The sequence below is a fragment of the Salmo salar genome, chromosome ssa12, assembly GCF_905237065.1.
Source record: "Salmo salar chromosome ssa12, Ssal_v3.1, whole genome shotgun sequence".
In the NCBI taxonomy this organism is placed as follows: Eukaryota; Metazoa; Chordata; class Actinopteri; order Salmoniformes; family Salmonidae; genus Salmo; species Salmo salar.
The window spans coordinates 28,305,428-28,321,402 of record NC_059453.1 but is presented as its reverse complement, the minus strand read 5'-3'; the positions used below and the strand labels follow the sequence as shown (position 1 = coordinate 28,321,402).

At 43.6% G+C, this 15,975-nt stretch overlaps 1 protein-coding gene across 6 annotated transcripts in view; it reads right to left on the bottom strand.

Moving 5' to 3' along the window:
* Positions 1–1,251: 1,251 nt before the first annotated feature.
* LOC106564686 (patatin-like phospholipase domain-containing protein 6) overlaps positions 1,252–15,975 on the bottom strand; it is a 36,062-nt gene continuing 21,338 nt past the window's right edge. For 3 of the 6 annotated variants that reach the window (XM_014130929.2, XM_014130930.2, XM_045691194.1), the window contains 10 exons: positions 15,753–15,869; positions 15,448–15,517; positions 11,854–11,970; positions 9,580–9,696; positions 7,564–7,712; positions 7,340–7,492; positions 5,205–5,318; positions 4,860–4,962; positions 3,952–4,106; positions 1,252–3,858 (listed from right to left, as the gene is read on the bottom strand). In XM_014130929.2, the coding sequence (XP_013986404.1) occupies positions 3,781–3,858; positions 3,952–4,106; positions 4,860–4,962; positions 5,205–5,318; positions 7,340–7,492; positions 7,564–7,712; positions 9,580–9,696; positions 11,854–11,970; positions 15,448–15,517; positions 15,753–15,869 (1,173 nt within the window). In that variant the 3' untranslated portion in view covers positions 1,252–3,780. Of the gene's footprint in view, positions 3,859–3,951; positions 4,107–4,859; positions 4,963–5,204; positions 5,319–7,339; positions 7,493–7,563; positions 7,713–9,579; positions 9,697–10,044; positions 11,971–15,447; positions 15,518–15,752; positions 15,870–15,975 lie in introns of those variants that run through there. The other 3 variants (XM_014130932.2, XM_014130931.2, XM_014130934.2) reach the window with 3 other exon arrangements.

The following is a 15,975-nucleotide window of genomic DNA, read 5'->3' as shown; positions in this document are numbered from 1 at the left end:
AAACCGATCTGGTTAAAAAGCACACAAAAAAGATTCAGCAGGTAAGAGTATGAAAACTAGCCCCAGGCATGACTCACTAATCCCCAAACAAACATGTACCAATCTGTTTCAACCATTCATCAAGCGATACTGTCTTCCACTTTCTCAGTTCCCCAATGTAGGCATTTGTGACTTCTCTACCTAATATGGTCAAAGAGGGCCAGAGAATGAGTGAGAGAGTGGTAGGGAGGTGTGTTTCATTGTGTTTGTTCTGTGGTGTCAAGTTACTTTTACAACCCTGCTATTACCCCATCCCCCTCTCCTCTCCTTCAATCAGCCTGGCATCAAAGTTGAACAGATAGGCTTCCGAGGAGGAGGGCAGGGGTGTTGCAACAGTTGACACTAAAGTGAGAGTCACCAGCCACCACTGTCACATGAACATATACTTATTAATTCATATGGTATCTGCAGTCCAGGGTAGAACCAATTTTGTTTAACTGCAGAGGACAGCTATTATGCAGTTACATTACCTGAGATTAACACCAGCCATTTTGATAAAACCAACCTGATTTATAGGTTAAATGTAAGGAGGAATTTGTCTGTCATACAGTAGTTCACTTCACAGTATTTTGTGTGTGTGTGTCACTTCACTCGTAATATCCTGTTAGTCAATGTTGTACCACCACAGCGCATGGTTTGATGTAACACTACATAGGTTATGATGTAACATCCTGTCATCGGCTTCTGGACAACATAGGACAAAACAGGTTAAAAAGTGTCATGGGACTGTTAGTGGCTTTAACATACCATGTAGAGTTATTAGTGCAGTAGGACTACACATAGCAATACAATGAACACCTCCAGAGAGAGAGAGAGAGATCACTTTATATCACTTTCACAAGGATCCAAAAGACTGTTATTGGAGGGAATGGTCATGCTCAGTCATGTAATGTGGTTGAGTAATTTCACTGGGGGAACTGCAGACGCAGCACCCAGAGATGTGGAGCTGAGGCTGGGGTGGAGCGCGAGGGTGCATGGATGATTTGGAAGCTGCTTCTGGACGTGTTTCTGCACATCCACCTCTGCTGTGTTGAGGGAGGGAGGTGTGGCGCTGGCAAACTATGATGATTCAGTAGAGCAGTGTTGGGGGTTCTCATCACGTTGAATGAACAGGGCTCTCTCCTGTGGACAACTTCAGAAACTATAGGTACAGTGAAAGCCAAGTTACCGGAGAAATCCTCTCCTCTACCTGTTATATAATAAAAACAACCGTTTGCATTATAATTTAGATTTATTATTCAGTATGCATTTGAACATTTCTTTAAATTGAAATGACATCCCATACCATCCTGTCTCCACAGGGCATCTTAAGGCAGATGCAAATAAAACTAAAATCTCCTTTCCACCCAAATAATTATTATTTTTATTCATTAGTGCAAAATAGCGAAACCCAATCTAATAAGAAAGGACAGTATAGGTCATTATTCTGTAATTAGATTTCTCCATTATGATTTTTTTTCCATTTTTGTTCAGTGTTTAAAAAAAAAGGCTATTTAAAAAAAGCCAGTGGAAAAACAAATAAAACTAAAATTGGCAACAAGAAAAAAGTTCTGTGCACATTTGAATGGATTTAGGAAGGACATCTCTCAGGCGAAAAGAGTCCTAGTTTTGCAGCAGAAAAACATTGACATAGAAAGTATTTATGATATACATATGAGTATTAACAGGTGTAAAGTAGGTATAGTGTGTGTATATAGTTATTACTAAGATTAGACTAAGTTATTCTGTGACCATTTGAGAGGTTAGGGCAGGGGTGACAAACTGATTCCATGGAGGGCCTAGTTTCTGTGGGTTCTTGGTTTTTCCTTTCAGTTAAGACCTAGACAACCAGGTGAAGGGAGTTCTTTACTAATTAGCGACCTAATTCATCAAGTAAAAGGAAGGAGCGAAAACCACCCAGACACTTGGCCCTCTGTGGAATGAGTTTGACACTTGTTGGTTAGGGAGTACACAGAACCCCATGCAAGCATTAGGCAAGTAGGGAGAGGGGGGTTTCTATACTAAAAGGTCCATTGGCAAAGTCTCCCCTCTCCATCGTTTTTAAATGGTTAAATTCAGGTTAAAAAGGCATTGTTATCCTCGCGCTTGGAACAAGCAGAATACAGTAGTAGCAAGCATGGTGGAAACCAATGACACACCTCTCCTCTACACATTTTCATCTCCCTACTTCAACATCCAATAATACACACTTAACAAAAATGCAACATGTAAAGTGTTTCATGAGCTGAAATAAAAGATCCCAGAAATGTTTAATATGCACACGAAAAGCTTCTCTCAAATTGTATGCAAAAATTGGTTTAAATCTGTTAGTGAGCATTTCTCCTTTGCCAAGATATGCCACACCTGTCAGGTGGATGGATATATCAAGAAGCTGATTAAAAAGCATGAACAATACACAGGTGCACCTTGTGCTGGGGACAATAAAAGGCCACTAAAATGTGCAGTTTTATTACATAACACAATGCACAGATGTCTCATATTTTGATGGAGTGTGCAATTGGCATGCTGACTGCAAGAATGTCCTCCAGAGCTATTGCCAGAGAATTTAAAATGTTCATTTCTCTACAATAAGCCACCTCCAACGTTGTTTTTGAGAATTTGGCAGTACGTCCAACCCGCCTCACAACCGCAGACCACACCAGTCAAGGACCTGCACATCCGGCTTCTTCACCTACAGGAGACCAGACACCCTGACAGCTGGTGAAACGGAGTATTTCTGTCTGTAATTAAGCTTTTTTGTGGGGAAAAACTCATTCTGATTGGCTGGTCCACCCCCAGTGGGTGGACCTATGCCCACCCATGGCTGCTACCCTGCCCAGTCATGTAAAATCCATAGACTAGGGCCTAATGAATTTCAATTGACAGATTTCCTTATATGAACTCAGTAAAACTTAAATTGTTGTATGTTGTGTTTATATTTTTGTTCAGTATACATCCATCTTTCTACTGTTTGTGCGCATCAGTGGTTTTGCACATCTTTCATTATCAGCCTTTTACATCTCTCCCTCTCCATTCAACATCAATACTACTACTAGCAAATAAATACAAATGACACACAGACCTTTCCAACTTCCATCCACATAATACCCATCCGTGTCTTAACAGAGACCATCAATGAGAACCTCTCCTGATTATGGACAGACAGGACATGCAGACAGACAGTCTGAATAGGGCCAAAGCATTGGAGCTGAAAGCTTAAAGAGACTGTTTTTAACTTCAACCAAGTACTAATGTGTTCCCTGTGGTATGAGGGACACACTTTAGTCACCCCAATAAAAGTATTTCAGCTTTGGCAGGAGACAGAGTGGAGGGGTCCCAGTTGAGTCCATCTTCAGATTGGAGAGGGTCCATTCATGGTTCAAGCCACACTGGGCACCAGTGGTCCAAGGGCTTGCGGGTTAAGGGTCAGGGGTTAGAGCGGGGCTCTCCAACACTGTTCCTGGAGAGCGCTCCTGTAGGGTTTCACTCCAACCCTTGATGTAACTACTAACCTGATTTATTTGATAAACCAGCTAATTATTAGAATTTGGTGTGGTAGATTAGGGTTGGGATAAATAAGTATTTGTTTAGCTACAGTAGCTGCAGAAATTGCCCGACATCCAACTTTCATCTTCCTCCTCCTCTTAGTTTTTGGACCCAGAGCCTGACTCATATCTCCTTTCCTCCCTGCCTTTCTTCCCTTCCTTCCTCATAGTTCTTGGAACCAAAGTCTGTCTCTTTCTCATTTGTCCTCTCCTCCTGTCAGCAGTCGGAGACCTCGGAGTAGGTGTTGGAGTCACCTTCTGTTTTCCTTCGCTGGCGGACTGACTTCTCCTCATCCTAGAGGAACAACACACAGACAGTCACTACTAACAGTAGGGTGTGAGTGTGTGAGTCTATGATGTTGATATGGGGTCTGTGTGTTACACGTACCGCCTGGAAGACTCCGTTCTGGCCCCACTCTCCGGGGGAGAGGTCATCGAGTTCCTGTTCCCCCTCTTCCTCCTCCTCTTCTTCCTCCTCCTCTTCTCTCACGGTGTCCATCCCGTCCTCCTCATACTCCGTCAGGCAGTCCGACTCATCCCCCGCTGTGGGACACACAGACACATTAATGCGCTATATGAAAGAGACCAGCTATACCGTAGCTCTAGCAACAAGACTGAAGATTGCCATGTGACGCACTACATGAGCAAAAAGCATGCTTGTCAAACATCTCATTCAAAAATCATGGGCATTAATATGGAGTTGTGACTTGTTGGAAAAGTGGCATCCTATGATGGTGCCACATTGAAAGTCACTGAGCTCTTCAGTAAGGACATTTTACTGCCAATGTTTGTCTGGAGATTTTATCCACCTGTCAGCAACGGGTCTGGTTGAAATAGCCGAATCCTGTAATTTGAAGAGGTGTCCACACCTATGTATATATAGTGTCTCTCTCCAGGTATATTTCTATCGTAAAGGAGCTACAATTTAAGTAAAGATACATTAAATATTTTTTTTTTTAAAGGTGACCAGGGCCCGTATTCACAAATAGTCTCAGACTAGGAGTGCTGATCTAGGATCTTTCCATATAAATCTTATTCATTATGATCTAAAAGGCAAACCTGATTCTAGATCAGCAATCCTGCTCTGAGAGGCTTCATGGACACTGGCTCTGGAGCTCTGATTATTATTTTATTGCAGGACACTTGGAAGAGTTAGGACACGGTAAAGAGGGAAACGGAGACGGTAAAGAGGGAAACGGAGAGGAAGGGGAAAGGCTCAAACCCTTATCGCCGTGGCAGCAGGGTTACTACACGACCAGACTTCGGTACATTTTCCACTTTATAATAGATTCTTACCCTCAGCAGCATCTGCGTCAGGATCGACGTAGGTCTGGACCGGCTCAATCCTGGACACTATCTCAGCCAGGTCAGTGAAGTCTGACCCTGGACGCGAATAGGACTGGAATACAAACAAGATAATGTCATTATGTTACGAGAATGTTAGAATGTGTAAAATGTAATAACGAACACAGCTTAAAACAAGAGAATGTCATGGGAATGTTATAATAACGTTATGTTAGGAGAATGTCATAATGTAAAGACGGTTATAATAACGTAACTATGTGCTAATGTAAAGTGGAGCAGCTGTGAGATGGTGAATGTAAGGTTTGTGACGTGTGTGTGTGTGTGTGTGAGACTCACGTCCGTCTTGGTGTCGTTGTAGTCTGCCGAGCGGTGGTCCTTGAGCATGTTGTCGATGATGTCACCACGGGCCCATCCGGTGAAGAGCAGCTTGCCGTGCTGGTAGCCCACATCCTGACAGAGGGGACAGGTTAGCCTGGGGTAACAGACCATGTGGTGCAGTAACAAGCTACTGTAGCAAGAGTCTGGTGGAGACCAAGCTTCGAAGATGGTCTTTTACCGTGTGATTTGTTAGCTACCAAAACTTAATGTCAGCTGTTATCTAAAATTGTATTTTCTAACAATTATATACAGTTGAAGTCGGAAGTTAACATACACCTTTAGCCAAATACATTTAAAAACTCAGTTTCACACAATTCCGGACATTTAATCCTAGTAAAATGTCCCTGTCTTCGGTCAGTTAGGATCACCACTTCATTTTAAGAATGTGAAATGTCAGAATAATAGGAGAGAGAATGATTTATTTCAGCTTTTATTTCTTTCATCACATTCCCAGTGGGTCAGAAGTTTACATACACTCAATTAGTATTTGGTAGCATTGCCTTTAAATTGTTTAACTTGGGTCAAACGTTTTGGTTAGCCTTCCACAAGCTTCCCACCATATGTTGGGTGAATTTAGGCCCATTCCTCCTGCCAGAGATGGTGTAACTGAGTCAGGTTTGTAAGCCTCCTTGCTTGCACACGCCTTTTCAGTTCTGCCCACAAATTTTCTATAGGATTGAGGTCAAGGCTTTGTGATGGCCACTCCAATACCTTGACTTTGTTGTCCTTAAGCCATTTTGTCACAACTTTGGAGTATGCTTGGGGTCATTGTCCATTTGCGACCAAGCTTTAACTTCCTGACTGGATGTCTTGAGATGTTGCTATATCCACATAATTTTCCATCCTCATGATGCCATCTATTTTGTCAAGTGCACCAGTCCCTCCTGCAGCAAAGCACCTCCACAACATGATGCTGCCACCCCCGTGCTTCACGGTTGGGATGGTGTTCTTCGGCTTGTAAGCCTACCCCTTTTTCCTCCAAACAGAACCACGATCATCATGGCCAAACAGTTCTATTTCTGTTTCATTAGACCAGAGGACATTTCTCTAAAAAGTACGATCTTTGTCCCCATGTGCAGTTGCAAACCGTAGTCTGGCTTTTCTATGGCGGTTTTGGAGCAGTGGCTTCTTCCTTGCTGAGCGGCCTTTCAGGTTATGTCAATATAGGACTCGTTTTACTGTGGTTATAGATACTTTTTTACCCGTTTCCTCCAGCATCTTCACAAGGTCCTTTGCGGTTGTTCTGGGATTGATTAGCACTTTTCGCACCAAAGTACATTCATATCTAGGAAACAGAATGCGTCTCCTTCCTGAGCGGTATGACGGCTGCATGGCTCCATGGTGTTTATACTTGCGTACTATTATTTGTGCAGATGAACGTGGTAGCTTCAGGCATTTGGAAATTGCTTCCAAGGATGAACCAGACTTGTGGAGGTCTACAATTTTGTGGAGGTCTTGGCTGATTTCTTTTGATTTTCCCATGATGTCAAGCAAAGAGGCACAGAGTTTGAAGGTAGGCCTTGAAATACATCCACAGGTACACCTCCAATTGACTCAAATTATGTCAATTAGCCTATCAGAAGCTTCTAAAGCCATGACATTTTCTGGAATTTTCCAAGCTGTTTAAAGGCACAGTCAACTTAGTGTATGTAAACTTCTGACCCACTGGAATTGTGATACAGTGAAATATAAGTGAAATAATCTGTCTGTAAACAATTGTTGGAAAAATTACTTGTGTCATGCACAAAGTAGATGTCCTAACCAACTTACCAAAACTATAGTTTGTTAACAAGAAATTTGTGGAGTGTTTGAAAAACGAGTTAATGACTCCAACGTAAGTGCATGTACATTTCTGACTTCAGCTGTATATAGTGTAACATGACACAATATATATAATAAATACTGTAACATGACACAATATATATAATATATACTGTAGCATGACACTATATAATAAATACTGTAACATGGCACAATATATATAACATGTGCATGAATGTGATCATGAATGTAAATACACTTTGAACATATCCCAGAGCCTGCATAAGGAGACGAGACAGACAGAGGTGTTGAGAAGGAATTGTGGAACTCACGTAGATCTCGTCAAACTTGCCGAAGTCCATTGTCTTGAAGCGGTCGATGGGTGGTCTGATGTACTCGCAGTAGGCACTCTTCTTAACCACTTCCAGCTGACGTACACACGACACATAAGCCAGCCTGGACTGGATCTCTGCCATGTCTGGAACCTGGGTGGGTAGAGACGATAGTGTGTAGGAGTGTGCGCGCGTGTCGGTGTGATCTGTGTTGATCATCATACCTTCACTTTCTCTGCCCAGGGGTTGATACGTTTCCACAGCAACCACCAGCCCGACAGGCTGTCGCCATAGTTACAGAGGTCCGTCTCGTCCTGGCTACCTACGTCGATGGCGATGACAGTCTTGGCACCCATGTTCCTCGCGATGTCCGCTGTAGGACGTCACATTGTGACACACACACACACACACACACACACGTACACGAGCCGGCAGCAGGGACGATAAGGAAAACCCAGTCTGGGGTTATTGTGGTTATTTCCTAATAGGAACGTTGTCCTTCATATACTTTATTACCACATTCAAACTCACTCCACCAGAAACAGACATCCCAATTGGCTGGATTATCACTCACACTAAAACTTCCAGTTTTATACAGTGCATCTACTCATATCGCCCTACTACACCTGAAAATGTTTTGATGGCCCCAATGTTTGGGTGAATTCTTATCTCCACGTTTTGTTTGCTCCTGCATTGTTGATAATGCAGCCTTGATGTGTGTTTATGGTGTGAGTCCCAGAGGGGGTTTGAGACCAAGTACCCTGTGAAGGGTGCAGGTCTTACCAGTCCACTCCACAGTGTTGACCCAATGTGTTTAGCCTAGCGGTTTAGAGTGTTGGTCCAGTAACAAAGGTCGCTGGTTCGAATCCCCGAAGCCAGAGAAAAATCAGTTGATGTGCCCTTGAGCAAGGCACCTAATTTCTCCTGTAAGTTGTGTCTGTTAAATGACAAAAATGTAAAAATGAACCAAGCCTAATTTTGAAGAAATTAAACTTATATCATTAGCGTTAGTTCTATGGGTACTAGCTATCTAAATCCATCGTGAACACTAGATGGTTGCTATGGCATTGCGCCTCTTCTGTCTATTAGAATGTGAGACAAGTCATTGCTTTAGCCCGATACACACTGGGTACAACTCTGTGGGTGTCTCCACCCAAAACATCAAATAATCACACGTATCGTAGACCTCGAAGCCACCCGACCATGTTGCACAAACCGCAAGGAGATTCCACATCTAAATGAACCTAAATCAGCCAAACTAGAGAAGGATGATGTTCAACTTCATCAGGTTTGTGAAACATGGTTTTGTAAGTCATATTTTGTTCTTCTGCACACTACAATGACGACTTCCAGAGGAGGTAAGAGTAGCATAGTAGAAGAGATGGACATTTGAGTAGTAGGCAGAAAACAATGTTTCAAGTTGTCTTTTTTCCAGTTGGAATGCAACAGGCAATCCATACATCCATTTGGAAGAACTCCCAAGTTGGTAACATCCTAATGAATACCAGTTTGTTGAGGGGCCTGATACTGCGTGTCGTCTTCATACTGGAAGAGCCGACTGATGTTTTGTAAGTCACTGATTTAGAAACATGGGTTATTGTTTTGTTTTATGGAATTGAGAAAGCTGTATATCGTTTTTAAGTTGCCTAAATCACAACTCTATCAACACCCCAATAATCTGAGGAACACGGCATGTCCCGCCCCTTTAGATGTTCTCAGCCAGTAAGACACCAGGAAGCCTTACTGACAGACACATAGCATTCTGAAACTCTGTTGATTTCGTGCGGATTTAAAAAGCTTGTGGATATTGGACAATGGGATACTTTGTACCGCCAGTGTCCACTATCACTAACACACTTGACGCTCAGTGTTGTATTTTCTCCCATCTGATAGGAAAGATTGATCCCGAGCTGAAAGCATGTTACAGACCAATTTCAAATACACTACGGGGTTCATTTACATATTTGTTTTCCATCTCAGTCAATTGCCTCTATTTTGAAAAATTTGTTGGCAAATTAAATTTGAACATTTTGACAATGGAAATGATTTGAACGCTCATTCCCAGTGCTCAGATGGTAGATAATGCAACTGAATTCTGTCAAACTCATCTCCACCATTGTCAATGACAGCCCCTACTTACCCATGGACGATCTCTCAACCCCCCCCCCTCAAACTAAAATAACTCTGAAAATGTCCTACTACCCCCTCCCTCTTTCCTGTTCTCCTCATCATCTACTTGCCTGGCAGGTTGTTGATGTAGCCCCCATCCATAAGCAAGTTGCCATCTTTGGGGTCGCAGAGGGGTGGCAGGTACCCTGAGAGGGTCATGCTCGCCCTCACATAGCGCCACAGTGACCCTGTGAGCCACACCCAGGGGGAGGGAGGGGAGGGGGGGATAACATCTCAATAATGTTGGCGTAACTTCAGGTTTGTCATGCGTTTTGGCAGCAGACCACAGCCCCAAACCAAAGGGTGCAATCCCAATTGGTTAACCCAGAGGTGGATAACCGCCAAAGGGTTAGCCACGGGATGTGAATGTGGTGCTGCCCAACCTCTCAAATTGCTTCTGCATCCCCTGAACCACCTTACCATGCACAGAGACCTGTGTGTGTCAGGTCTAGGCACAGGGTACAGAGGTAAGGGTGCTGCCACAGAGGATCAAGGGTTGGTTCGATCTCCAGACTCTGTCCCCAACCACAACCTTATGCTCCCTGTGAGTTAACCCTTGTGAAAGGTTAATTGAGAAAAAGTGAAGCTTTTTCTTTTATAGCCATTTACAAAAAGTAGTGTCTGTTTTACAGCACTTGGCAAAAACATACAAAACAAAAATCACCAAAAATACAGGTATGAGGAACCTTTTAAACCTAGCCTTCAGTTCCCTGACTCCCCAACTAGACACAAGGAGCACAGGGGGTTGGTAGTCTGGTCACAGCATTTGAAGATCTCTCAGACACTAGTGAACATGTTAGGGGCAACCAGCCAGCCCTGCCCAGAGCTGTAATACCACTCCGGACCAGGAGAGGGCAGGGGAGGCTGGGCGCTGCATGGATTGGAAGGAGAAGGAGCACCAGAGGAAGAGAAGGATGCTGCTGTGTGTGTGTGGAGTTTGAAGGTGACATACGAGACTGAAGAATTACAATGTGGAATCACTGAACTGTTCTGGACTTAGAAGTACTAACGAAACGCACAGTCACCATTTTCAGCCCACTTTTAATTTGAGGCTTCAATCAAGCCTTTCACTGACAAGAGTGATGGAACTGTATGTTCATCTATGGGCATTGGTAGGATCCAGAACACTTTTGGCATCTCGCTAGAAAAAGCTAAAGGAAAACGGGTAGCATCAGCAACACTGTCATCAATATATATGTAAAGAGTAAATATATAGATGCGTACAGTACACGGACACATGCACATACATGGACAGGGGGAGGTGTAGCTGCTGGGGGTGGTGCAAATGGTTGACATAAGCCATTTATAAGCACTGCTCGCTATGACGACATGGGATCAAGCGATGGACGAACGGACAGACAAATGGACAGAGAAAAAACGACTACAGACCACAATTAAAAAACAAACATGAAATAGCCTATATGGTGACCTTCTCTGACCTCAACACAAAACATTTATTTCCCGACACCATAGGATCAGCTTCAAACCCTGAAGAGAAGGCTACATGTTGTGTTCCTATAGCTAGGTCGATATGCAAAAACCTATAACTTATGGACCTGCACTGACAAACGAGTGACTGAGACCCAAGCTTTAGAACGTGGGAAACGACAAGCAGCAAGCTGCGTGGAAAGGCCTGTGTGCCATGCTCAGGAAAAAGCAGACGAGTAAGTGTACACTTGGTGTGTAGTATACCAGCCAAGTGCAGGAGAACTTGGGAGATGAAGTGGAGGAGCATGGAGAACCAAAAACAGGGAGGGGGAGGGGCACCAAAAGCAGGACCATCATGCACCTCTCTGTCTGACCCATGGATATGTACCTGCATGAGAAAAGCCTCACTGCCAATCCGGAGGCATGGGGAGGGGCTTACTGACACTGGGGGGCGGGACAAAGCCAATTCGGAACTGACTTGTGTATGAGTGTGAACTATTGAAGCCAAATTGAATAGAGAAGTATTGGTGTTAAGAATGGGTGGTTCTGGGTGTAGGGGAGCGAAACATTGCATCCCCTCCACTCACGTACCGAAATATACACTGTATTAGCCTAACTTTCCTTCCAAACCATGGGTTCCCAATGTCCGACTGGTCAGGTGGGGTTAAGGTGAGACGGAACGTGGGAAAGAGGGAGGGGGAGGGCGTGGTTGATTGTCGGTCGTTTCAAAGAGCTTAAGGTAGAAGTTGCCCCTAACCCCAGATCTGGGATCAGATGACATAACCCCAATCCTAACATTAACCATCAGGTGGGTGAAAATAATATGACCCTGTATCAGTGGTCAGGAGCAACTTCTACAACTCCTTTTGGGGTTAAGGTGTGAGACGGGGGTCGGGGTTTGAACTATGAACTCTGACCTGGGACATTGTTAACATAGCAACCATCCACAAGCAGGTGGCCATCCTTGGGGTCGCAGAGGGGAGGTAAATAGGGGGTGTAGGAGGCACTCGCTCTAACATAGCGCCACAGCGAGCCTGTCAGAATGGAAGATGGAGAGGGGATATCAAACATGGACACAGAGACAGAGACAGAGACAGAGATAGAGATAGAGAGAGACAGAGAGAGAGAGAGAGAGAGAGAGAGAGAGACAAGGAGTGAAACAAAGGAGAGAGGAGAGAGTAGGGTTCCAAATTGTCAGAAACGTTCCCAAAGTTCCCATATTTGTTGGGGAAATTCCAGTTGATTCTGGGAATCATCCAACCTGGATTTTTGAAAAACCTGAGAACTTTGGAAAGCTTCTGTAATTTTGTAAACCTAGGAGCAAGACAGAGCTAGAGATAGATATACATATCGAGAGAGAGAGAGGGACAGAAAAGAGCAGGAGACAAAAAGGGGCAAAACATGTCCAGAGCTCTCGACGTATACAATCTAAAAACGTAAAACGACCTGAAATTGTATCTGATGTATACAATATAAAACCCTCAGTGAACATGGTCAGGTAACATAAAGCAACGTTTCTAGAACTAAATAATCAGAGGCCAGTTCTAGAACTAAAACAGATTGCACAGACAGGACTGTAGTTCATTTAAATACAGATAGAAAATAACTAAATAGCGTCACAGCATTAATATTACAGTGAATTTCAAACTAATAGCTAAATGGTGTTATCCATTTACTCTCCTAAACCCCTCAAAGGAACCATGTATCAGTTCAGAAACCCCATTGGAAAATGGAGACCTACATACACTTAATGTCTTGTGCACTAAGAAAACCTGCTCTTTCCATGACATAGACCGACCAGGTGACAGCTATGATCCCTTATTGATGTCACTTGTTAAATCCACTTCAAATCAGTGTAGATGAAGGGGAGGAGACAGGTTAAATAAGGAATTTCAAGCCTTGAGACAGTTGAGACATGGATTGTGTATGTGTGCCATTCAGAGTGTGAATGGGCAAGACAACAAAAATGTGCCTTTGAACGGGGTATGGTAGTAGGTGCCAGGCACACCGCTTTGGGTCAAGAACTGCAACGCTGCTGGGTTTCACGCTCAACATTTTCCCGTGTGTATCAAGAATTGTTCACCACTCAAAAGGACATTCAGCCAACTTGACACAACTGTGGGAAGCATTGGAGTCAACATGGGCCAGCATCTCTGTGAAACTCTTTAACACCTTGTAGAGACCATAACCCGACGGATTGAGGCTGTTCTAAAGGCAAAAAGGGGTGCAACACAACATTAGGAAGGTGTTCCTACTGTTTTGTACACAGTGTATTTCTACTCTTTCCCAGGCTATCAACAGCCACTTATCAACAGCCACAGTCATCCTGTTTGGTGTTTTGTTTATTAGAGTGTAAGAATTATTATTAGCTTGGTTAGATAGATAGCAGCCGACAACAGAGAGAAGTAAGAGTTAGAAAAAGATCAAAGGAAGATGGAGAAAGATCCATCTTCAAGCCAGGGAGAGTTAGCTAGAGCACACGACGCAGGATCTATAAACTTGATGGCTATGACCATACTCTAAAAGCCGCCATCTTGAAATTAAGCTACAGGTCCAGCGTAACATAAAAAATAAAGACTAAATGATGCTTAATTTACACAACGTCGAAGAGACTAACGTTCATTGGTTGGCTTATGGGAACATGGGGTGTTGCATAAACCAAATAGTGCCACCACAAACTCGTAAAGTCCTTGCGTTACAAATGCGCCAACGGTGCAACTTCCTGTTGAAAAACCCTGAGGTTGGTGTTAAAACTGCCCACTTACTCAGAGCTGCAGATATTGCGCTCTGGCCATGTGTGGTGTAGGCTATGGGTGAAGTTCTCTAGGTACAGATCTAGGATCAGCTTCCCCTCCCCCAGTACTAAACTTAACCATTATTGGAAAATCTATAACTGACCCAAGATCAGCATCTAGAGGCAACACACTATTTCTGTGTGTAAGCCTCCAGTAATGGAAATGTAGCAGTATGAAAGAAAAGCACATTGGGAGAAACTACGGGAAGCGAGGGAGGGATGGAGGGAGAGGCGTTAAGGTAAAGCAAGGGAAGAGTGTTCTGGATCCTACTTGTTGACACGGACAGGGGTGGAAGGATCAGCGACTAGCACACTACACTATGCCTATAGTACACTAGCCTGGTCCCAGATCTGTTTGTACCATCTACCCAACAATGAACATAGGAGTTGGCAAGATGGCAAAACAGATCTGGGACCAGGCTAATTGTAGCGTATACAGCAGATGGTGAAAGTGTCCCCATATAAGCAAATGAACATTAGGGAAGTCACTGTGGCATGGTTTGTTTGGTGTTGTTTTAAAAGACATGTTTTAAACATAAAAACAGATGTCAGAAAGGTAGGAGGAATAACCTGAGAAAGAGAGCAATAGAGATGAGTAGTGGGAGTGTACTAGGCTGTGTCAACAGGAAGTGACATCACTAGGGAGGAGGAAGGAGAAAGGTAAATAGAGAGAGCATCGTAAAGCTTTGCTCTCGCCGTTAGTAAACATGCCAAGTGCAGACAAGCATTGAAGATATAACTGGAGGACCCCACAACCTTGACACCCCAAATCCAGGAGGATTAATTTGCCTATGTGGCCAGAAATCAGTACATAAATAACGTGAAATAATATACATTACTTTTTATAAATGCCTTTGCTCTTACAAACTAGTGGCCATTAACGGTGATAACAAATGCACGCAACATGTACTAACACTGGATTTGGGGGGGTAGGCTTCCTTCCACAAGCCAAAGGTTGTGGCCTTTGACCCCAAGAGGTCAGCAGGGGTCATAATCCCAGCCTCTTGGACTATTGTAGCTACAGTTAGTGGTAGTGCATTTCTCACTCAGTCAGTCATCCCATACATAAACAATCCATATATTAAGTGTCAGTCAATGGATGAACATAAACAAGCAGGGAAAAGAGGATTTTCAGTGTACCAATTGTATGACCTCCCTATTAGTATTACACAGCTGAAAGGCATGCAGAATCTAACCAATTGATCTAAAACTCCTAATTATAACAACACCGAGCTATCTTAAGATGAATGCACTAACTGTAAGTCGCTCTGGATGGGAGTGTCTGCTAAATGACTCAAATGTATACGCAATATTAATGTACAATTAAGGGCTGGGATTTTAATCTCATAACCCATACTCCAAATTAGCCAGCTGTTACCGTCAAACGCCCGAATGACATTAGGAATGAATGATCATGTCAATCCCACGTTAGTTCTCGGTCATATTGGGCCATACCAGCGGAGTGGATTGAGTTAAATAGTGTTACATATGAAGTATATATCTAAATAAACTACATATCTAACTCGTGTGTGTGTGTGTGTGTTTGACTGCATGCGAGTTATCCTAACAGCTATATCCAATTTCTACTCAAAATCCCGCAGAACTAGGACAATTACTTCTATAGTGCCTTTAAGACAACTTCAAAATCTAGTTGTCCATTTCTAAACAGCGATAGAGCAGAGGGGGAGGGGCCAGCGGTTAGCAGCCTGTCACTCACCGTCTTGGTGCACCCGCATGGCGGACGCTGTGATGTCAGTAGTCACGTTGAAGTAGGGCAACCACAGGTCCTGATGGTTACATAGATCATACATTAGATATGAATTGGAATAAGGAACGTTCAGAAGGATATATATTACGTAGAACAAATATGCCTCTCCAAAATGTGGAGCAGGTATCAACGGCAGCTCTATTCCAAGACATTTCTATCTGAAACTGTTCACAAGGTTTGCCTACTGAACGTGGCCCAGTTTCCTTCACAGACAGACATCTCAAGTAGCACTGACAGACAGTGTGACCTCTCACCTCAGCCTGCTTGTCCTGGAACACTTTGGAGATGCTGGTGTTGAAGGCGGCGCCGGTGAACATTGAGGTGATGGGATAGGTCAGGTCAAGGATGGTTTTGAATACGGAGTTCATCGCCTGTAGGGAGGGAGGGAAGGAGGGAGAGCCAAAAGGTTCATATTGACCGTGTCTGAGATCAGTCGGACCGCCCAGAATCACTGATCCACAAATCACCTTGCGTCCC